General features: G+C 45.2%; 1 protein-coding gene across 1 annotated transcript in view; it reads left to right on the top strand.

The window, feature by feature from the left end:
- The window catches only part of DNAH7 (dynein axonemal heavy chain 7), a 574,291-nt gene that overhangs the window by 525,015 nt on the left and 24,052 nt on the right, over positions 1-25,224 (top strand). The window contains exon 59 of the mRNA XM_040440176.1: positions 2,869-3,099. Within this exon, the coding sequence (XP_040296110.1) occupies positions 2,869-3,099 (231 nt within the window). The remainder of the gene's footprint in view (positions 1-2,868; positions 3,100-25,224) is intronic.

The following is a 25,224-nucleotide window of genomic DNA, read 5'->3' as shown; positions in this document are numbered from 1 at the left end:
TCTTAAGATGATATAGACTTCCAATAAAAATACTGTACAAATGGTAATTTATTACATGTATTAGTGCTGAAACTGGGAAAGTTAAGACTTCATATCATGTAATGCAGTAAGTATTATGTAAAAAGAGCAGCTGTCACTCATCTTGGCGAAAAGAAATCAGCAGCTTTCATTGCCTCACCTTCCATAATTTCTGAGGAATAAATCATTTTTGAAGGTTTATTATTGGAGATCTAGAATAGAATGCCCCTGAGGCTCACCAGTCGGTCAATATGGATAGAGGTGCTCTATCACCGATACACCTAAAAACCGTAAGGGTATGTAAAATTAGAAAGAAGAATTGTGATGGCACACTCGCATTTGGTTTAAGCTAAAAGATATTTATTGTTGTTGATTAAAATGTTATTTGCTTAGCATAATTTTGTAAGAATAGGTAAATGTAAAATAAGAAAAAAAAAAAGGTAAAAAATGATGAATGATAATAAAAAAAATAGTAAAAAAATAGTGGTAAGGTGGAGTGACAGATTGTGATGTTAATGTGGCTGGTATTCAATGTTCAAAAAGTTCATTCAATAGGTTCAGTGAATCTGGAATCAGTGAATATAGAGTCCCACAGGTCCTACAGGATATGTTGATTCAATTCTGTAAAGTAGTGATATTCTTCAAAGGTGTTCAGTATATTCACATATAAAAAAAATCCAATATAATATAGGTCGAATGGCCGTGCAAAAAAGGTTGTAAATAATGCTCAATTGAGTAAAAATATTGTGCACAACAAAATATTAATTAACATTAATTAGCATAAAAGCGCTTTTAAGAAAATTATAACACATATGTCATATAGGCAGTGTTCATATTTTGAAACACTATAGATTAACTGCTGAGTGTGGACGTAGCAGTATTAAGTCCTGTATTCACCGGGTTCTCAAGTGTTAGATCACCCACCTTTTAAAGAGAGAGCGACTCTCCTGACAGGTTTCTAGTTCACTCAAATTCACATGCGGGCTTCCAGATAGTCTTATTGGATGTAGCTGTTATTAGTAGGAAAGTGCATATATTAAATTGCGGATGAACAGTAAAGAGTGCGATTTACTTTACCCCTCTTCAGTCTATTATGGTGTCCTGCAAGGACCTGCGTGGCGTCCCACGTGATCACTTGCCTTACCATGTGATTCTGCACGTGATGATGATGCAGCCTGATGTCACACGGTACCAGGTTCCTGATTGGCCAATCCTATTAGCTGTGAGGAATTTGAAAAATATCGCGGTTGCGAATATTTTCATTGGATGAATTTCAGTTCAAAATACTGTATTCTTTGTAGTCCTCACTGCTTCCTCAGACCTTTTTTGCACGGCCATTCGACCTATATTATATTGGATTTTTTTTATATGTGAATATACTGAACACCTTTGAAGAATATCACTACTTTACAGAATTGAATCAACATATCCTGTAGGACCTGTGGGACTCTATATTCACTGATTCCAGATTCACTGAACCTATTGAATGAACTTTGTGAACATTGAATACCAGCCACATCAACATCACGATCTGTCACTCCACCTTACCACTATTTTTTACTATTTTTTTTATCATTCATCATTTTTTACCTTTTTTTATTTATTTTTTCTTATTTTACATTTACCTATTCTTACATAATTATGCTAAACAAATAAAATTTTAATCAAATATTTTAATCAACAACAATAAATATCTTTTAGCTTAAACCAAATGCGAGTGTGCCATCACAATTCTTCTTTCTATTATTGGATCATTTAAGAAATATGAAATTATAGTATCCTTTAAGACTTCTGCATTAAAATTTGTTGTTTGTACTTTCATTTGGTTGAAAGGGACACTGACAGGCCGTTAGAGCATATAAAGTGACATATATTCTTCTATTGGTCTTAATATGCTTAATAAACTATACCATTATCACCCCTCGCTGCCTTTCCTTTACTTATAAAAAGTGTTTTTATCAATATGCAGTTTACTTTACTTTGTGCCCAAGAGGCTGTCCCTCATTCAGTTGTGTGCCCAGCCGCGCCCCAACTGCCATCTCCTAGTGCCGCCCAGCTCATTAGTATTCACTGCACTGGCTGGCTTTTTTTTCTCCGGACGCAGTGAAATCCCGCGCATGCCCAGTACTGTCTTCTACTGGAGCTGGAGGGTGCCGGGGACCTTATCCGGCGCAGGCACAAAGCCACAAGATGAAGCTGATGCCAGGAAGATAGTACTGGGCATACGTGGGATTTCACCGCGTCGGGAGAAAAAAAAGCCGCCCAGTGCAGTGAATACTAATGAGCTGGGCGGCACTAAGAGACGGCAGTTGGGGCGCGGCTGGGCACACAACTGAATGAGGGACAGCCCCTTGGGCACAAAGGAAGGTAATTTGCATATTGATAAAAACTTTTTATAAGTAAAGGAAAGGCAGCGAGGGGTGATAATGGTATAGTTTAATTAAGCATATTAAGACCAATAGAAGAATATATGTCACTTTATATGCTGTAACGGCCTGTCAGTGTCCCTTTAAGTACTGGTATATTTTACAATGCATCTAAATATAATTTCAGCCTTATACTACTGTGATACAGTAGCCTCTTTATCAACAGAATGGTTATAGCTGGTATTTGGCTATATGTCATACTGTCAATCCTGATTCGTTACCACGAAGTGCGAGGAAATTTGGATTAATTGCAAATCGAAGTTTTCCTAAACTTCGACCGAATTTAGCTTGGTATGCTTCACTCCTCTCAACACTAATTATAATATTTTAAATTTGCTTTTACTGAAAATTAGCAGTACCTAGACTAATAGTGATGGATAATATTTGTACAAATTGTTTTAATTGTTTTATTGGTTATGCGCAGTCACGGTCATCAGGAGGTGGTGGCAAATCCTCAGATGAAACAGTGTATGAAGTATCTGGTGATATTTTGAGTAAACTTCCCATGAACTTTGACACTGAAGCTGCCCTAAGAAGATATCCAACCACCTACGCTCAAAGTATGAACACTGTGTTGGTCCAAGAAATGGGTCGATTTAACAAATTGCTTTCCACAATAAGAGAGTCTTGTGTCAACATACAGAAAGCAATTAAGGTAAGTAGCAATAGATTTGATTCAAGGGGTGTTACAGTATTTATTTGTTTCAGTTATTTCCAATTCCAAATAATTTGGGACGCTGTGTAAAATGTAAATAAAAACAAAATGTCATGATTTGCAAATTAAGACTTTGAATATCCCACCATCCACAGTACATTATATCATCAAAAGATTCAGAGAATCTGGAGAAATCTATGTGGCCGACAGTTAATATTGGATGCTAATGATCTATGGTGGCACAGCATTAAAAATAGGCATGATTCTGTACTGGAAATCACTGCATGAGCTCAGGAACACTTCCAGAAATCATTGTCTGTGAACACAGTTTGCCCTGCAATCTACAAATACAAGTTAAAGCTGTGTCATGCTAAGAAGAAGCCATTTGTCAAAACAATCCGGAGGCACTGTTGTCTTCTCTGGGCCAAAGCTCATTTAAAATGGACTGAGGCAAAATGTAAAACTGTTCTCTGATCATATGAATCAAAGTTTGAAATTCTTCTTGGAAACCACGGAGGCCTTGGAGAAGACTACCATCCAGCTTATTATCAGCGCATAGTTTAAAAGCCTCTCTGATGGTATGGGGTTGCATTAGGGCCTATGGTGTGGGAAGCTTACACATCTGGTAATGAACTATCAATGTTCAACAGTATATAAAGGTTTTAGAACAATGTCATGTTTCAGGGGTCATACAAACCCCAGAACATCTCACAGGCATACAGAGACGGACAGCAGGCCAGAGACAAAACCGAGTACTTAATTAAACAGGAGAAAACCAAACATGACAGTAAGACCTGGACTTAGGCTTCTTTCACATGAGCTTGACGGATTGGCGCTGGATGTGTTCAGGGTTCGTTCAGTGAAACTCGCACCATTTTGCAAGCAAGTTCAGTCAGTTTTGTCTGCGATTGCGTTCAGTTGTTCAGTTTTTTCCCGCGTGGGTGCAATGCGTTTTGATGTGTTTTTCACTTGCGTGATAAAAAACTGAAGGTTTACAAACAACATCTTCTAGCAACCAACAGTGAAAAACGCATTGCATCCGCCCTTGCTTCGGGATGCAATGCGTTTTTCACTGAAGCCCCATTCACTTCTATGGGGCCAGGGATAGAATATAGAAAATGCTGCGTTTTTCACGCAACGCAGAACTGATGCATGAAAAAAAAAAACGCTCATGTACACAGACCTATTGAAATGAATGGGTCAGGATTTAGTGCGGGTGCTATGTGTTTACGTCACGCATTGCACCCGCGCGGAAAACTCGCTCATGTGAAAGGGGGCTTACAGGCAAGGGTACAGTGGCAGATGGAACACCACTGGACCAAGTGCACCGGTTTGACTTTGGGCCAAACCCAGAGGGTGGAGTCAAAGTGAGCCCTGTTCTTCACAATACCCCTGATGGTGGGGATAGGCTTTACTGAGAGCTCACCAGGTCTCACCACTCTGTACACTTGGCCACTACCTGCGAAACGCAAACACTGGAGTAAGCACCAGCGGTCCAGGCACACAAACAAGGATTGAAATGGCAAATGAACTGGAACCGAAACATACTAGAACACAGGACACTGTCAAGACCAGACATAACCAAGAACAAAGGAAGCATTGAAATGGAACTAGCAGATGTCTGGACACCATGCGAACACTGCTACATGGTGGTCCCAGACAAAGTTGTAGACATAGACAAGCAGATACCTGGACCACATGAGAACCTTGCTACATGACTGTCACAGGCAGCTGTACACAAAGACTAGCTGATGCCTGGACCCCATGCGTACTCTGCTACATGGTGCACACAAAGACTAGGAGATGAATAAACCCGATTAATACTCCACTAAATGGCGGTCGCAGGCAGAGCTGCATACAAAGACTGGTAGTCTTTGTATGCAGCTCTGCCTGCGACCGCCATTTAGTGGAGTATTAATGCCTGGACCTGGATGCCTGGACCCCATGTGTACTCCGCTACATAGAGGTCGCAGGCAGAGCTGCATATATAGACTATGCCAAGACCAGGATACCAAACAACCAGGACCAGACAGATTGGTAAAGCACAAACATAAAAAGACCAAGGTAAAATAGCTACAAGGCGACATTGCTCAGGGAGACATAGCTACAATGGACATCAATGTTTTACCAGGCGACCACACAAAAAAGGGCAGATGGCAAAACACCAGGTCAGTTGCATAGATCCTGCACCCAGTAAAGCTTGAGATGGGCTACTCATTCCCACAGCACACAGGTATTAATAGCTGGGTAATGAGAGCACCTGACCACCAGGTAAACTACACCCAGATCAGGGAACATTAACCCCACATGAACAAAGAACATGAACATAGAGCATCCAAATACACTCGCACCTCTGTCATTAGCAAACTTAGCCTGCATTTGTGGTGTATAATACAACCTATGCAAAATTTTAAACTGGATCAATCTATAACTGGTTGCAGAAATTACCTTTTTCGTATTTAAAAAAATCTGTGGCCAGGGGAGAGGGGAGATTCCCAACTCCCGTTGACATTTAGGCATACTTTTAAAGGAAGTCACCGTGGACAGTGAAACTCGCAATTTCGCATAAATCTGTGCCATTTTTATCTTTTTCCCTAAGTGAGAAAAACAATAATCAAAAAGTAAGTGTTGTTGGGTGATCATATATGTTTTATTAAGTGTAGCTTCGTATGCATGTTTTAAGCGTGCATACATAAACTGGTCTAAAAACGAAATATTTGTGAAATTGAAGTCCCCTAATACCTTAAAGCGGTCTGCAACAAACAAATGTGCCACTCTAGTGATACCCCTACGACTCCAATAAGTGTAATCAGTTATTTTAAAAAATTCTGGTAAGTTCTGATTCTCCCACAACGGGGTAAAATGAAGTAGATGTGACACCTGCAGAGTCGTTTTCAATGTATCCCAGACCCTCTGGAGAGCCCACGGGATCAAGCAACTAGTGTCCAAACCTCTAAACTGTGCTGTTTTTAAGTGTGAAAAAATATTATCAAGTGACCTACCAGTTACCCTAGTTAAATATTGCCCAAATGCATTCTCTCTAAAGTTACAGCATCTTTGTAGCTGCACAGAAAAGAAATACCCTTGAAAGAAAGGAAGTGCCAAACCCCCTCTGACTCGGCCAGCCACAAGTACCTCTGCTTTATACCAACCCTCTTCCTCCCCCAAATTAGGTCGTTTATTAAAGCTTCTAGTCTATAAAAGAAGGCATCCTCTATCCAGATGGGGGGAGGCACAGATCGGATACAAAACCAGAGGTAATATGATCATTTTAACTAATGCCAGTCGATCAGATTGCGATATTATAAATTTTTGCCAGGCTCTGATTTTCCCCTTTACTTTATCTATTACCGGGGGAAAATTTAAGTCGTAAAATCTACTTATAGGGACACCTATCTTTATCCCCAGATAGTCCAGAGAGTCATCCAAAGACAACATCCGAACACGCGAACCCCCCTCGGGGGCATTTCGATTTAGCGGGAGGAGTGAGGACTTAGCCCAATTGATTAATTAACCAGAAAGTAGACTAAACTCCTCTATCACCTGCATAACATGAAGGACGGCTTTCCAGCCCTGATCCAGAAAGAGGATAACATCGTCTGCATAGAGCCTAATTTTATCACTCTCTCCCGCTACCCCGAAGCCCCGAATCTGATCATTCAAACGGATCCTACAAGCCAACAGCTCCGTAAATAGAGCAAATAAGAGGGGAGAGAGCGGGCAACCCTGTCTCGTACCGCGTTGAAGCTCAATAATAGAGGAGTGAACCCCATCAATGTTAACTCGGGCTATTGGTTGGGTGTATAGCAGTTTAGTCATTGCGATAAAAGTGGTCCCTAATCGGAAATGTGCCATAGTTCGCCACAGGAAGGACCACTCCACCCTGTCGAACGCTTTAGCAGCATCCAATGACAAGATGGAGTGGTCCGGACCCCCCTCCCTACCGACAGGTTCAGATACACCCCGTAAAGATTCGCCTGAATCTGTCTCCCGGGAATAAATCCTGTTTGATTAGAATGAACCAGGGTTGCAATTACTCGTTTAAGACGGTTTGCTAAGGATTTAGCAAAAATCTTTTTTAAGAATTAAAATGATAATTGCTTCCTTGAAGGATGGAGGGAGGGATCCGTAGCTATATGATTCCTTTAGAACCTGCAGCAGAATAGGGAGAAGTGCCTTAGCATGGTACCTATAGAGGTCAAATGGCAAACCATCCGCCCCAGGAGAGGAGTTATATTTAACCGAGCGAAGAACATCCTCTAACTCTGTCTGTCGTATAGAATGATCAGGGCCGTCTTTAATATTGATTGGACCCTGAGCAAAAATTTACTTGGGCCCCCTGGATCCCGCCTTCCCACACCTTAGCAGGCAATCACGCCCTCCACCACAACACACACACAAAAAATCCACACATCTGGTAGAGTACAGTGAATGACTGTAAATACTTCCAGTTCTGAAGACTCCAGCGGCTCAGGATCAGTGCTCTGGGCAGCTGGGCTCAGGCTGGAAGTGGGCACCGCTCTGCAGGAAGGAGACCAGGGCTCGGCTCACCCTAGTGTTACAGTGCACCCCACAGTATGCAGTATAGCACCCTATAGTATACAGCAACCCACAGTATGCAGTATAGCACCCTATAGTATACAGCACCACACAGTATGCAGTATAGCACCCCACACTATACAGTACCCCACAGTATATAGTAGAGCAGTATAGCAGTCCACAGAATACAGCACCCCACAGTATACAACACCTCACAGTATACAGTAGAGCAGTATAGCACCTCACCGTATACAGCACCCCAAACTATACACGATACAGCACCCCACACTATACAGCCCCCCACACTATACAGTACAGCAGTATAGCACTCCACACTATACAGCACCCACAGTATACAGTACAGCAGTATAGCACTCCACACTATACAGCACCCACAGTATACAGCCCCCCACAGTATACAGTACAGCAGTATAGCTCTCCACAATATACAGCACCCACAGTATACACTATACAGCCCCCCACGCTATACAGGCCCCCCACACTATACAGGCCCCACACAGTATACAGGCCACCACACAGTATACAGCCCCCCACACAGTATACAGGCCCCCACACAGTATACAGCCCCCCCCACACAGTATACAGCCCCCCACACAGTATACAGCCCCCCCACACAGTATACAGCCCCCCCCCACACAGTATACAGCCCCCCCACACAGTATACAGCCCCCCCCCACACAGTATACAGCCCCCCCCCACACAGTATACAGCCCCTCCCACTCACAGTATACAGCCCCCCACAGTATACAGGCCCCCCACAGTATACAGGCCCCCCACACTATACAGGCCCCCCACAGTATACAGCCCCCACCCACAGTATACAGGCCCCCCCACAGTATACAGGCCCCCCCCACAGTATACAGGCCCCCCACAGTATACAGCACCCCACTATACAGTAGTTTACAGTATATTAGCATAACAGCCCCTGTCACCTTTTTCTGATGTAATCTTCACAAAAAAAGCTCCAGAGTTAAGGCAAACTTCTCCTGCAACACTCCTGATAGGACCTTGATGACCTCATAGCCATGTGACCAGTAATATTGCTAGGTTACTGGTCACATGGTGATGATGTCATCTAAGGTCCTAGATCACAGCTAAGGTCCTAGATCACAGCTGACAGCCTGACACCCGGGGCAGTGGCTAGCAGGACTCAAGAGGCAGCTGCCTTGGGACCCCCAGAAGCAACTGGGCCCGGGGCAGCTGCCCCTTTTGCCCCTTGGTAAAGACGGCCCTGAGGATGATCGAGCATTCTGGTTTTCTGAGGCGAGAGGAAGGGCATTTCTAATTGATCCAGATAATCGTCAATTTTTGAGGGACTACATGCCGTTTCAGATCTATATATACCAGAGTAATACTCAGCGAATTCCTGTCTGATCAAGTCTGAATCCTTAACTATCTGACCCCGAGTGTTTCTAATATGCCTAATTTTAGTCCCACCCCTTTGACTTGCGACCAGTGCGGCTAACAGTTTCCCTGTTTTCCCCTCCTCACTAAAACGTCTCTGTCCTTGAAAGAAGAGTTTATATTGGGCCTTATTTACCATAAAAGTCTTATATTGTTGGTTGGCTTCCTTCAATTCTATATGTAGTGAATCCGTAACGTATTTCATCAAAGCCCCCTGCAACTTCCTAACTGTTTCACTCAATGCGTTTTCCTGCTTATGAAACTCCGCTCATTGTCTTTTTATTTTAACACAATAAAGGACTCTGATATAGGCCTTCAAAGCGTCCCATACAAAATGAATATGGGTGGAGCCCTCGTTTCGATGCCAAAATTCGAGAATCTCCGCATTGATTAAATCCCTCTCACCAATGACTCCCAACCAATAGGGGTTCAATCTGAAGGTCCTATTGGGGCCCATGTTCACCCCCACTCCCCTGAGCAGAAGCAATACCGGGGAATGGTCAGAAATTCCATGCAATTCATATTTCATCTTCACCATTTGATCGGACATAGCCCCGTTTGCAAATGCTAAGTCAATTCTTGACATTGAACTATACGTCCGGCTAAAGCATGAATAAACTCTTTTTTCTGCATACAAATGGCGCCAAACATCAACCCATGCCAGTTTCTGGGTAATGCTACACAGGAGAGACCAAGAGTGCCTCTGCTCAGGGGAGAAAGATAACATGTCCAGTCTCGGATGCAATACCGAATTAAAGTCCCCTACCAGCAGCAACGGGCACGAGGGTTTACTACAAATAAACATAGACAGCAAAGATAGAGCAGTGGAGGCGAAAGGGGGGGGTACATAGACAAAAACTAAGATAGTCTCCTGTCCACTCCACTGACCATAGAGGAAAACAAATCGGCCCTCCCTATCCACCTTAACATCCAGCGGCTTAAAATCAACCGCATGATGAAAATACACACTCACACCCCTCGAGTATGATGAGAGGTATGAGTGGTATTCCAATTTCGCCCAACGCCTCTTTAATTGGGGGAGCTTATCAGCCGTTGCATGCGTCTCCAATAAGGCCACAATTGCCGGGAGGTGCCGAGCCATAAGATCAAACACCACTGTCCTTTTAACTCTATCCCCCAACCCTCGCACATTCCAGCACAAAACCCTACGCGTCATTCTAAACTATCCGAAACCAAAACGCACCGCAGGCGGGCAGGACGGGGAAGCGGGGCTCCCTAGGCCCAGCGACAGCAGCCAACCCCCCCATCCCCTCCCAATCACTAATAGCCACCCCCCACCCATACCATTACCCCAACCCACCATTTGACTCACAGAGAATATAATCCCCGTCAGCCTCTTCCATTTCGCCAACCCCACTCCCGATCAAACCCACTCCTCCCTCCACACCACCATATAACCATATAGAAATGTAAACATACTCAAAAGATGAAAAATCCCTACGGAGGCTACAGACCGGCCAAATCAAGCCATCGTGCAGCCTCCGTAGGTGTGGGAAAAAATTGCCATTATAGTCATTATAGACCACCCTGAGTTTAGCCGGATACAGCATCGCGTACTTTATATGTGCGGAGATTAATCTTTTTTTAACGTCAAAGAAAGACCGCCTTTTATTTTATGTATCACGGCAAAAATTAGGGTATATTTGAATATCATTCCCATCAAAACCAACTTTATGGAGTTCTCTTTTACGTCTGAGTACCAGATCCTGATCCTTGGAACAAACCAGTCTAGCTATTAAGGCACGAGGGGGTGCGCCTGGGGGGGGGGGCTTCCTCGGGGGGACTCTATGAGCTCGCTCCACACAAAACGTAGAGAGATCATAATCCGCTCCCAATGTTTTCACCAGTCACTTTTGCACAAAGTCCGCTGGGTTCTCTTGTTCCACCCCCTCAGGAAACCCTAGCAATCTTATATTGTTCCTCCGAGATCTATCCTCCAAATTTATCAATTTATTTTTCAACCCGAGAGATTCCTGCTCCACATCCTCAAGACTTTTTTTTGTTAAACCCAACTCCTTTTTCACAGCCCCCTGTCTCCAACTCCAAATCTTTCACTTTTGCTCTTAATTTTGTGATTTCATCCCTAATTATGGTAATATCCCCCTGTAATGCTGCCATTGTAGTTGTTAATTGGGATACGGTGCTATTAGTCATATTCACTGCCCCCAAAATTTCAGCTAACTTATTGTTAACACTGAGCAGACCTTCCCTATCAGCCTCCCCAGTTTCCGTAGAAGCCAACATGGCAGAGGCAGGTTTATTTCCTGCCGCTTCAAGGTGGGCAGCGGCCTTTTGGGATCCACCCCTAGTTTTGGGGGTTGGGGACCTCAAAAATTTATCTAAGCATGCCTGAGGGCTACTCCCAGGGCCTCCTCGGTCTCCCCGATTTCCAAAACTTAGGGGCCATTATACCTAAACTACACCAATAAAGAGCGCGCCACAAAACCTGAAAAAAGGGGGGGTTCAGCTCATACAAAGTGAATCGAACAAAACATAGCTCTAAACATAATTTCCAGGCATAATAAAAAAACTACATATTAGAGAGATAATGAGAGATGGACTGGGTTAGAGGTTAAATATTATTATAGCAGGGATATAGACAGAGCAGTTAGTCCAAGTTAATCTTTGTTAGTGAATGTAGTATGTTCAAGATTAGATAGCTGAAAAAGTAGAGGTCATACATCCAACATCACAACAGGGGAGAACCTCTGCAGCTCTCACCAATCTTCAACCCTTTTCTCCGGTTTTCAACGCAGGGAGAGTATAAAGACTGTCAAATGGGCCTGAAAAATTCAGACAATATGTTCAATAAATCGCTATTTAGAATAAGTGACTTTTAAAAATACCTTTAATAGTGATACAGTGGGTATAGGTATGTATATACCAACAGTGAGTGCTACAATTTCAAAAGGTTTATATATAAATTTCTTTTGACAGGGGAGTAGTAACCCCTGTTACTACTCCCCTGTCAAAAGAAATTTATATATAAACCTTTTGAAATTGTAGCACTCACTGTTGGTATATACATACCTATACCCACTGTATCACTATTAAAGGTATTTTTAAAAGTCACTTATTCTAAATAGCGATATACTTAAAAACCCACGTGACAATATTAATCTAATAATAATCTAAACATTAGGCTCCTTTAGTTTGAAACTAAGTATGGCCAGTTTCCTGACGGGTACTATTTTTACTGAGGATCTTATCAATGAAGTCAAAGATATTTTCTCAGACAGGGAGGTTGCTGGGCTGACGTCTGCAGCCAGTTGCAAAATTGTGTTCAAAGATCTCTACCAGGGATACAAGGATAATATAAAGTCGTGGTGGGAAATTAAATCTCTGGAAAATTATTTGGAAAATAAAATTGTGCCAAGAGGACTACGTATCCCCCTTGGACCAGCGGAACGTGTTCAGTCTCCAGAATTTGTGTCCAAGTGGGAAGAAGAGATCACAAGTAGTTCCCTGAGACTGATGTCACTTCTCCTTGATGAGGAAAAATTAATTTTTGAGAATACATCATCCAAACTGAAGGGACTTATTGAGTCAGCATTAAAACTCAAAACAGATCCCGATTTTGATAAACGGGAATCCTCATTACAATCAGCTGTTGAAAGGTTCCAGAACCTCATCAAGGAGAGGAAACATCGACAATTTATCAAAGATCTGGGCGAATTCAGAGAGAATAGAGCATATACCTCTCTAAGCACTAAAAACTCGGTCACTGAGTCAGAGATATCATCCTCTGATCAGGAATTTTCAGACTCAGAGATCACTGGTGTACCCTACACACGAGGAACCATTAGAGGAGGGCGTTATTCCAAAGGGAGAGGGTCAGGACAAAGATGGAGAGGTGCAAGGGGGCAGAGGGGCAACTATTGGGGGGGACGGGGATCCGGAAACAGAGGATCCGGCCCACCAGGACCACAATACCGTACACAGACGGACAATCCCTCCCAGTATATTCCATATCAAGGCCTACCTGTAAACAATATCACCGCTGCTACCCCGTTAGTGGATCTCAATCCCCCACCTTCCTCTTCATCTACCTCTTCTTCCTCTTTTTTAGCCAAGGGCCAGGCCGCCTACCAACTAAGGGACCGCAGTCGCAACAATTGACTGACCAGCTGCAGGTAATTAACCTATCAGAGTACAATCTAACTTCGGCTGAGACTACCTTACTCCAGAAGGGCCTGTCCTTTGTGCCGACAACCAAACATGATACCTTTACTTGGGTAAAGGATTTGAATCTATTTACTAGAAAACTAAAATGGCATAAATTCTTTAAAAATCATAACAAAAAAACATGTTTGGACTTGGGAATCAACCCTGATGATTTCCAAGACTTCCAAAATCTAATGGAACTTAGTGATGAGGGAACCAGGGTACCAGGAAAAGGCCCCTTTACTGAATTACGGCCGCGAAGCTCCAGATTGCCACCCCCAGTAAGTACAGAGCATATCGATATCTTTTTACGCCTTGTCATTGCGGACATTGAGAGGATACAGGGTATGCCCTTCCACTCAAATCTGTCAGCATCAGAGTTCCAGGCCTTGAGGAACCTAGAAAATAACAAGGACCTGATCATTAAACAATCAGACAAGGGTGGTAACCTGGTGCTTTTGGACCATCACAAATATCAATCAATGTGTCTGTCCTTACTTAATGACAAAAATAACTATAAAAAAATCCCCGTAGACCCGACCGAGGGATTCCGTACTGATCTCACTGGAATTCTCAGTCAGGGCCTCCAACAGGGTGTCATTAGTAAAACTGAATTTGATTTCCTTTTTCCAAAAACTCCCCAAACGGCCACCTTCTACTGCCTTCCAAAAATCCACAAGGGGATACACCCCTTGAAAGGGCGCCCCATTGTCTCGGGTATTAATTCATTGACACATCACGGTGGAATTTACCTTGACAAGGTACTCCGTGACTTTGTCTTTAGTTTACCATCCTTTACCCGTGATACTATGGATTTTCTCCGTAAAATTGAAACCCTCACGATAAATCCAAAAAGTATTCTGGCGAGCATCGATGTGGAATCTTTGTACACCTCGATTCCACACGACAAAGGAATCTCAGCTGTGAATTATTTTTTAAATATGAGAGGAACCCAGTTTATTGCACATAATGGCTTTATTTTGCAACTACTGGAGTACATTCTTACTCATAATTTTTTTCTGTTTAACGGCTCCTTTTACCACCAGCTCAGGGGGACCGCTATGGGGAATTCCTGTGCCCCCACTTATGCGAATCTCCTCCTGGGCTGGTGGGAGGATACCGTTGTCTTCCCAGATCAGCACCCATGGTGGAGTGAGAACATCTCTTTTTGGACACGTTATATTGACGATGTCTTCCTGATCTGGGAAGGCACCATTCCAGCTTTCCACAGATTTATCGATACCCTCAACCATAATGATTTCGGCCTGAGTTTTACCTATGAAACCCAATTAGAACAGATCACCTTTCTGGATGTGGTGGTGACTAAAGTAGAGGGTACCTTAAACACCTCAGTCTTTCGGAAACCTACGGCAACTAATAGTATCCTCCATTGGGAGAGCCACCACCCTACCGCAGTCAAAAAGGGGATCCCAAGGGGACAATACCTGCGAGTCCGTAGGAACTGTTCCTCGGGAGTCAATTTTTATCAAGAATCAGGAAAACTCAGGAAGAGGCTGAGGGAAAGGGGCTATCCCCCTAAGATCCTTAGGGACTCTTTCCAGTTCGCAGAGTCTAGGAAAAGAGACGAACTTCTGATACCAAGAGTGAGAGACATCGGCGATCACCCGATACGTCTCGTCTCTACCTTTGACTCTGGGAACAGCGAAGTGGTGTCTATACTAAAAAGGCACTGGGCAATTCTGACTATGGACCCCGACCTCACACAGGCAATTAGGAACTATCCACAAGTAACGTACCGCAAAGGGAGAAGCCTACGAGATCGGTTAGTCCATAGTCATTATGAGGGCCCAAAAAGAGAAGGCACATGGCTAGACCGTAGGCCCCTCGGTGTCTTTAGATGTGGCTCCTGCAAAGCATGCAAGTTTATTAACCCATCTAAAACAATAACTTGCTCAGTGACCAAACGACCTTTTGTGATTCGTGACTTCGCCAATTGTAAAACTAAAGGCGTAGTCTATATTTGCCAATGTAGCTGCCCGCTTGACTACATTGGCAAAACAAAGAGGGAATTACGGAGAAGAATCTGCGAACACCTTAACGACATTAAAAAATCTAAAGACACCCCGGTGGCCCACCATTTTAACAACTGCCATAAAGGGGATGTAAGCTCGGCCCGTTTCTCGGTGCTGGAGGTGGTCCCTTTCCCTGAGAGGAGGGGTGACTGGGACAAGAGGATTCTCCAAAAAGAGTCCTCTTGGATCTATCGCTTTCAATCCCAGTCCCCTCTCGGTCTCAATGAGAGACTAAACTTTGCATGTTTTATTTAATATCCTCCTTGTCTTAGGGTTAATTTTGACATCCCTCAGTAATCTTTCCAAATATCACTGGTATGTGACCCAGGGTTCTGGGCTGATCAGTGCGAAAAGCACCACTAAAATAAGGGGTGTTCAAGACTGAATCCCCATATCTAATTAATAACACTACCTTGTACCTCTTGATTTTATCAAAATCAATATAGAGGTAGGTGTGTGGATGTATCAAATTTTGTTAATATCCTCCCTCAGTATCATATTGTGCTGTTTGTAGGGGTTACTACTCCCCTGTCAAAAGAAATTTATATATAAACCTTTTGAAATTGTAGCACTCACTGTTGGTATATACATACCTATACCCACTGTATCACTATTAAAGGTATTTTTAAAAGTCACTTATTCTAAATAGCGATATACTTAAAAACCCACGTGACAATATTAATCTAATAATAATCTAAACATTAGGCTCCTTTAATATGTTCAATAAAGTTCAATGCTGTTCAGAGTAACACAAGCAGGAGAGAAAGTGCATGCAGGTTTCTCCCTCTCTCGCAGGGATCCAGTCTTCTTCCCCGTCTGGGGTGATGTGGAGGACAAATTAGTATGTTAGTGTGTTAGTTGTACAGCTAAACCAATACCGGGGGTAAAAAAAACTGTCGATATTTTGGCTGTGGCCGGGCTGGGGGGCACTCCTCCTCTCACGAAGTGCGCCCTTCAGTCCTTCGGCCCAGCCTACCAACAAACTCAGGGCCCCCAAAAAAAAAAAAAAGACCAGCTGCACCGCACACAAATGGAGATAGGGAAAAGTCAAGTTGGCCCTATGTCTGTGCTCAAATCAAGGACAGTTACTGCCGGTTAACGCCACCCAAGAGCACGGTGGGGCACCACCAGATCCAGCTATATGCCCACACCTGTAGCCGGGCCTCCACAGCCTGAAGTCAGGCGCCTCAGAGTCCAGCGGAGTTACCATCTCCTGAAGCAGCTTAGTGCTTATTGTAGTAGAGAGTTTATAAGGCAAGGAGATGAGAAGAGACAGCAGACGAAAGGGACTCACATCCACGGACCAAACTTCCCCCAGTCATCAACTACCATACGGCCATACGGGGGGCAGAGCTGCATATAACAAACATATAGCCAACAGCAGGAGGTCACCTGGGCACCCAACCGGCTGCATCGGACAGCCAAAACGATCGAGGCAGTCAAGCACCTGCCTAGGGGGACGGAGCACTGTGCAGCGGCCTCCTCATCTTCATCCTACGTCCGGCGTCCAGCAGCGTCCAGCATACAGCGTTACCCAGACGCTCAGAAAGGTGCGGCGAAACAGAGGTACGGGGGCGGGGCGCAGCACGTCCTACGTCCTACATCATGCTGCTACTGACCTGCCCCGAAAGCTGTTAGTATTGGTTTACTGCATCATTAATTGCCAAAAAATCGAATTCGCAAATATATTGGAGCACTCTATCTGCATATAAAGCTATCAGGAAACTTATACCAGCTTGAAAAATGTAGCATAAGTGATCCACGCATGTATTTCGCGCGCATTACGCGAATATTACATTGCCGATTTTCGTGATCAAAAATATTATCTCGAATTCGCGAATATATGACTAATATTCTACAAAATATTCGCGAAATATTGCAAATTCGAATATTGCCCATGCCATTCATCACTAATGACCTATCCTCAGTATAGGTTATCAATTTCTGATCAGTGGGGGTCCGAACACCCGCGACACCCGCCTATCAGCTGTTTGAGAAGGCATTGGTGAGCCCCACGGCCTTCACGCGGCTTACCAAACACAGTGCTGTACATTATGCAGGGGCTGTGCTTGGTATTGTGCTCAGCCCCATTCACTTGAATGGGACTGAGCTTTGCTTAGGACATGTGACATGGACATGACGTCGCTAGCCTAGGAAAGACTGCGGTGGTCAGAGGAGCGCAGTGCCTTCTCAAACAGCTGATTGGTGGGGGTCCCGGGTGTGAGTCCCCCAACCGATCAGATACTGAATAAAATCTTGGAAAATCCCTTTAATTATTTTTCTAGCTGTGACTGGTACTTTCACTTTGTGCGGTCATCTAATAACCCTTATCTCTAAACTACTGAGAGGTCATAAACACTTATTTAAACTACAATCTTAACAGTAAGATATGAACTGAAGTATAATGAGTCTTTATAAGGTAAGAGAGCAAAGATAAGTAGTCCGTCTGCTCCTGGTCTGACGAAAAAGACCGAAAACCCAAAAGGTGCTAATAGAGCATGTCAGCTCTGTATAGAAAAAAAGAACTTCATATTTTTAATAAAGACCAATTAAAAAATATATTTCTAGCTCAAAATGAGTACAATGCAATAATAATTAAAATTGCCTCAAAAGGTGTACATAGCCTTTAATATCAGGTGAAAGAAGCTAAAATAATATGGGGGAGATTTATCAAACTAGTGTAAAGTAGAACTGGCAGATTTCACCTTTCATTTTTCACAGCTCCTTTGGAAAATGAAAGGTGGAATCTGATTGGTTGCCATGGGCAACTAGGCCAGTTCTACTTTACACCAGTTTGATAAATCTCCCCCATAGTTTCTGGTTTGAGTAATATTACATTTGCATATAATTTTGATTTCCTTTCATATTGATCCCAAAAATGAGAGATACTGTATGACAATAGCTACCAGTAAAGCCACCACATATCCAGCAACCACTGGAGTTACATAGATTTACAGTACTTTTTTTAAATAGGCGGGCGTTTAGTACCATCGAGTCAGAGGTTTGTATGAGTTTTCTTGAATTTTCACACATCAGAGAAACCATGAGAGTGGCTCAGTATCATTCTAACTTTTTCATCTGAAAATTTCAGGCCTAATATGCCTAATTCATGTTCTCAGTCTCGTACAAAATAAGGCTTAGTAGAGCACAAGTGAAAGAGAAAAAGGGAGTAGAGGTTCCAGATGAAAAAAAACAAAAACGCTTTAGGCTACATTTACATGACTGTATGAATGAGTCCGCATCCGTTCCGCAATTTTGCGGAACCGGTGCGGACCCATTCATTTCTATGGGGCCACAAAAGATGCGGACAGCATACCGTGTGCTGTCTGCATCTGTTGCTCTGTGGCGCGGGGCTGCAAAAAATAAAAAGAACATGTCCTATTCTTGTCCGCAATTGCGGACAAGAATAGGCATTTTCTATGATATCTGCGGCATCTGCGGTCTGCAAATTGCGGTACGCACATGGGCTGGTATCTGTGTTTTGCTGATCCGCAAAACACCACGTTCATGTAAATGTAGCCTTTGTAGAAAAAGCGAGAAGTTCAAGTCTTGTAATGGCTCCTTGATCGATTGGAAAACGTACCTACAAGCTGTCCTAAAATTGATGGATTGGAGGAATATGTTCCCTTTAACCTTGTGTGGAAGCAGGGAAGTAGCTAACTAAGTTAGTGGGACAGAGAGTAGGTGAAATCAGGGAGAGTCTAGATCTCTTAAAGTTTCTGATTTCCAGAGAGGGATTATATCAATTTATTTATTTATTTTATGCACGTTGTAGGAAGGCGCAAGGGTCCGTCATTGACGGAAGGTACGTGTCACCGAGGTTCCTGGCCTCGGTGAGATAAGAACCGGTTATTTAATGTGTCAGCCGCAGCTAGTGCTTGCTGACACTGTTTATTCTTAGTGTGGCTGAAAAGCCGATCCGGGCCGGTTCTTATTGGGAGCAGCCAAAGAGCAGGGTGGGTGGCTGTTCCCCACGTCCAGGCCAGGTTTTGGGCTGAGGTTTAAAAACCCAGCCAGCAGCTCAGCTGGGTGTGGATTATCCTCCATGGCAGAGGAGCTGAGGAGTCTGTGGTTTGAGACACTGAGACATTTATTTGTGAGAGGCTGGGGAAACAGGCCTCTAAAGCCTGCTGCGGACTGTGGGTGAAAATCATCTGCTGACCAGGTGAAGTCTTTTTGCACTGTGAACTTTGTGTGGTGTGAACAGGCACCAAAAAATGAACACTTACTTTTGGCTTGTTTCCTTTCTGTGTGAGAATAAACACTGAACTTTGGTTTACAACCTTGTTTTTGCCTCTGTACTGCGTCCGCTTACCCTGCCTACCAGAGCGAATCCCCACAATTGGTGGAGGATGCGGGCAAGCGCAGTGAGGCTGGCGTGAACGCCGAAATTTAATTTTTTCTCTCACGGTTGTATGTCATTTATCAAACCGGCTAGATTCAAACCGGTGTCAAGAGACGAAATGGAGGCTGTTATGAAGGCCCTTGTGGAGGCTAACCTGCAACAACGCGAGGCTAATAAGCAGCAGCAGGAGACCAACCAGTTGCTGCTACAACATGTAATGGCGTTACAGTCAGCAGGAGCAACCCCAAGCGTACACGATGCCCGGAAAGCAGTACGTGCAGCGATCCCTAAAATGACCCCCGCAGACGACATCGAGACCTACCTGGCGATGTATGAAAAAGTGGCCACCAGGGAAAAGCTGCCCCAAGACCAGTGGGCTGAGATCGTCGCTCCTTTTCTGACATCAGAGTCCCAGCGGGTGTTTTTCGACTTGCCTGATGATCAAGCGGCCGACTACCCAAAGGTAAAGGGGAAGATTTTGGCAAGACTGGGGGTGAATGTGCTGGCCCGGGCCCAGCGGGTGCATCAGTGGGGGTTCAACCCGGCGGAGCCCGTGAGACCCCAGTATTATGACCTGCTTAACCTGTTACAAAAGTGGCTACAACCTGACGTGTTGAGCCCCACGGCTATGTTGGACCGGTTATTAGCAGACAGGTTCTGGAGGGCTCTGCCACCCCCTCTCCAGCAATGGATTGGCCAGGTCTCCCCAGGGAATGCGCTGGAGATGGTCGACCTGGTGGAGCGCTATGAGGCTACCCGGAACTTACAGGGGGGTTCTGTTGGGAGGGGGGCAGTCAGATCCCGTAACTCTCCACCCCGGACCCAACAACCGGTGCCCATCAAACCTGCCCGGGATATAACCCCTGTGGACCCCGCTCCAATAATATGCTGGCGGTGTCGAGAGCCAGGCCATGTTCGAGCGGACTGTCCACGTCAGGGGGAACCCATGGACACAAACTGTGGCTTCCGTCAGTCATTATATGCCAGGAAACTATGTGCAGTGGGTGCACCGGAGTCTCTGAACCACCTGTGCCAGGTTGAGGTGGGAGACACTCCAGCGGAGGCTCTGTTGGACTCAGGAAGTTTGGTGACCCTGGTAAGGGCTTCCCTAGTACGCTCCACTGAGTACACCGGCCGTAAGGTTGGAGTCATGTGTATCCATGGGGACTTGAAAGACTATCCTACTGCTATAGTGTCTCTGTCTACGGTTTCCGGCAGGTGGATCCACGAGGTGGCTGTTGCAACCCACCTCCACTATGAACTTATAGTAGGGAGAGACTTCCCGGGTTTCACGGCACTGTGGCCGGTTCCGAGAGTGACTGATACGCATGATACAGGTGTAACCCTAGCAGAATGGCCCGGCTCAGGGGGGAGACCAGAACCCTGGGAACCTGAGTCCGAAGGTCCCGCGGTAGGGGTGACCGCCACTTCGGTGGAAGAGGGGGAAATAACCCCGCTAAGTGTAATGGTGGGAGACATGGAAGACTCGCCACCGGGGCCTGAGCTGGCAGACCTCAATGTCTCAGGGGATAATTTTGGTACCGCACAACACCGGGATCCAACCTTATCCCGAGCCTGGGAAAATGTACTAATAATAGATGGTGAACCACAACAACCAGGGGCAGAATCAGTGTTTCCCCGTTTTGTGGTTCATCAGGATATGTTGTATCGGGTAAATCAGCTGCGAGGTGAATCCGTTGAACAGTTGGTGGTGCCCCAGGCTTATCGCAAACTCGTGTTAGAGTTAGCCCACCAGCATGTTCTTGGGGTCATCTGGGAATGCAGAAAACACAGGACCGCATACTACAACGGTTTTACTGGCCCAGTGTGTTTAAAGAGGTGGACGAGTTCTGTAAGTCTTGCCCGACCTGCCAGGCAACTAGCCCCCAGCACCTTTTCCGCAGTCCCTTGGTACCCCTCCCGATCATTGAGGTACCGTTTGAGCGAATCGCTATGGACCTAGTAGGTCCTGTACCAAAGTCCGCTAGGGGACACCAACACATCTTGGTTGTCCTTGATTACGCTACTCGGTACCCGGAGGCAGTGCCACTGCGACATACTTCAGCAAAACTTATAGCTAAAGAGCTAATGGAGATGTTCTCCCGAGTGGGGCTACCTAAAGAGGTCCTGACTGATCAGGGGACCCCTTTTATGTCCAAGGTCATGAGGGAACTCTGCAAGTTGCTGTGTATAAAACAGTTACGGACGTCCGTGTATCATCCACAAACGGACGGACTGGTGGAAAGGTTTAATAAAACTCTAAAAACCATGTTAAAAAGGGTGGTGACCAAAGATGGGAAGGATTGGGACCTTCTTCTGCCCTATCTCATGTTCGCAGTGCGAGAGGTGCCCCAGGCCTCTACTGGGTTCTCGCCTTTCGAATTGCTATATGGCAGACATCCTCGTGGCTTGTTGGATGTAGCCAAAGAGGCGTGGGAACAACAACCCACTCCGCATAAAAGCGTCCTGGAATATGTTACTAAGATGCAACAGCGGATAGAGACCGTTTTGCCTCTTGTCAAGGAACATATGGAGGCCGCTCAGCGAGCCCAGAGTCGGATCTATAATCGGCAGGCTTGGGTCCGGAACTTTAACCCGGGTGATCGGGTTTTGGTTCTGGTGCCGACAGTGGACAGTAAGTTCCTAGCCAGGTGGCAGGGGCCCTACGAGGTACGTTAAAAAATAGGAGAAGTAAATTACAAAGTACACCAGCCGGGGAGGCGAAAACCGGAGCAGGTTTACCATGTTAATTTGCTAAAACCTTGGAAGGATAGGGAAACCTGTACGGAAGACAGTCCGCGGCCAGGCTTTCTTGGACAAGAGATTCCGGCTCCTAGGTCTGATGTGAGGGAAGCGGTTGCCAACATAAAAATTGCTGACAGCCTCTCCTCTAAACAGGCTCAGGAAACCAGGGAGTTCGTTAGTCGGAACACGGATGTGTTCTCAGACCTCCCTGGACGCACTTCCTTAATCCAACATGACATTGTCACTGAGCCTCAGGCAAAAATCCGGTTAAAGCCATACCGAGTACCCGAGGCTCGGCGAAAAGCCATCTCGGAGGAAGTGCAACTCATGTTGCGGCTGGATGTCATTGAGGAGTCTAAAAGTGAGTGGGCTAGTCCTATAGTCTTAATTCCCAAGCCAGACGGGTCGTTACGATTTTGTAACGATTTTCGGAAATTAAACGAGATATCAAAGTTCGATGCATATCCAATGCCTCGGGTGGATGAACTAATTGAGAAATTAGGTCAAGCCAGGTATTTTTCTGTTCTGGACCTCACCAAAGGGTACTGGCAGGTACCCTTGACGGAGGCTGCCAAAGAGAAAACTGCCTTCATTACACCAGAGGGGCTGTACCAGTATAAAGTGTTACCCTTTGGCCTGCATGGCGCCCCCGCCACTTTCCAACGTCTAATGGACATTGTACTTCGTCCACATCGGCGGTACGCCTCGGCTTACCTGGACGATATTATTATCCACAGTACAGACTGGGAAAGTCACCTGCCCAAAGTACAGGCCGTAGTGGACTCCCTTCGAAAGGCGGGGCTAACGGCTAACCCAAAGAAATGTGCGATAGGGTTAGAGGAGACTAAATACCTTGGGTATGTCATTGGGCGCGGAGTCATCAAACCCCAAGTGAGCAAGATAGAGGCGATACGGAATTGGCCCCGACCTGCCACCTCTAGACAAATAAAGTCGTTCCTGGGAATGGTGGGCTATTACATGAGGTTTGTCCCCCATTTTGCCACTTTAGCGGCTCCGTTGACAGGGCTCTTAAAGGGACGTAAGTCCGTGATAGTCCGCTGGAATGACCAGGCGGAAGAGGCTTTCTCCGCTTTGAAGTCGGCACTGTGTGGGTCCCCGGTTTTGGTGACGCCCGACTTCAAGAGGGAATTTGTGGTACAGACTGATGCCTCCGAAGTGGGCCTCGGTGCGGTACTGTCTCAGGAAGTCAACGGGGAGGAGCATCCCGTTGTCTTCCTCAGCCGTAAGCTCACTCCAGCGGAGACCCAGTACAGTATAGTGGAGAGAGAGTGCCTGGCCATCAAGTGGGCACTCGAGTCTCTCCGCTATTATCTGTTGGGGAGGAAATTCCGTCTGGTGACCGATCACTCCCCTCTCAAGTGGATGAGCCAGGCCAAAGAGAGGAATGCTCGGGTCACCAGGTGGTTCTTATCGCTGCAAAACTTTAAGTTCACAGTAGAACACAGGGCAGGCCGGTTACAGGGAAACGCGGATGCCCTGTCCCGAGTACACTGTCTGGCGTGTGTTCACCCCCTCAGGGTTGAACAAAGGGGGGAGGTATGTAGGAAGGCGCAAGGGTCCGTCATTGACGGAAGGTACGTGTCACCGAGGTTCCTGGCCTCGGTGAGATAAGAACCGGTTATTTACTGTGTCAGCCGCAGCTAGTGCTTGCTGACACTGTTTATTCTTAGTGTGGCTGAAAAGCCGATCCGGGCCGGTTCTTATTGGGAGCAGCCAAAGAGCAGGGTGGGTGGCTGTTCCCCACGTCCAGGCCAGGTTTTGGGCTGGGGTTTAAAAACCCAGCCAGCAGCTCAGCTGGGTGTGGATTATCCTCCATGGCAGAGGAGCTGAGGAGTCTGTGGTTTGAGACACTGAGACATTTATTTGTGAGAGCCATAGGCTGGGGAAACAGGCCTCTAAAGCCTGCTGCGGACTGTGGGTGAAAATCATCTGCTGACCAGGTGAAGTCTTTTTGCACTGTGAACTTTGTGTGGTGTGAACAGGCACCAAAAAATGAACACTTACTTTTGGCTTGTTTCCTTTCTGTGTGAGAATAAACACTGAACTTTGGTTTACAACCTTGTTTTTGCCTCTGTACTGCGTCCGCTTACCCTGCCTACCAGAACGAATCCCCACAACGTATATAGCATTACCATATTCTGCAGCGCTTTATAGACATTAAAATCCAACTGTCCCCAATGGGCTCGCAATCTAAGTTCCCTATCAGTATGTCTTTGGAGTGTGGGAGGAAACCGGAGTACCCGGAGGAAACCCATGCAAACTCCGTGCAGATGTTGTCCTTGGTCTGATTCGAACCTAGGACCCCAGTGCTGCAAGGAGCATCGGGGGAGACAGCGCCTTCATGTTGACCATATTTGAGAAGAAGTTATTCCAGCTAAGGTGAATATGCTGGTGATTGAAGCTGTGAGGGCATGTGCTTTTCTAGGTCAATATGTATAAATGGTTTCGGTGGAGAGATTAGGTCAAGCCAGCTGGCAAGATGGATTGCTTTGTAATAATAACAAAGGTCCAGGAAAGCAAACCCTTTGTTTTCTTTTTTTCCGCTAGAGGAGAGAAAAAGTTTTACAATTTTTTTTTATTTTTTTACCAAAGACAAAGGATGAAAATAAAGTACGGGATTCACAGAGGGAGGGAGATTGAGATCACCTGCATAGTTTAGAGAAATCTGGGAAGGATGTAAGACTTTAATATATTCTTATACCCCATCTATGAAGCGAATGGAAAGTGCATTTATCGGATTTGTATTTTGATTTTAGTAAGTAGAGGCGTAAAGTTCAGGGAATAGAGAAATTTAGGGTCGACCACAATTAGGACTCCTAAAACTTATACGTA

Source organism: Bufo bufo, chromosome 7 (genome assembly GCF_905171765.1).
Source record: "Bufo bufo chromosome 7, aBufBuf1.1, whole genome shotgun sequence".
Classification (NCBI taxonomy): Eukaryota; Metazoa; Chordata; class Amphibia; order Anura; family Bufonidae; genus Bufo; species Bufo bufo.
The sequence above is the reverse complement of the archived record's forward strand: the minus strand, read 5'-3'. Positions and strand labels throughout refer to the sequence as shown.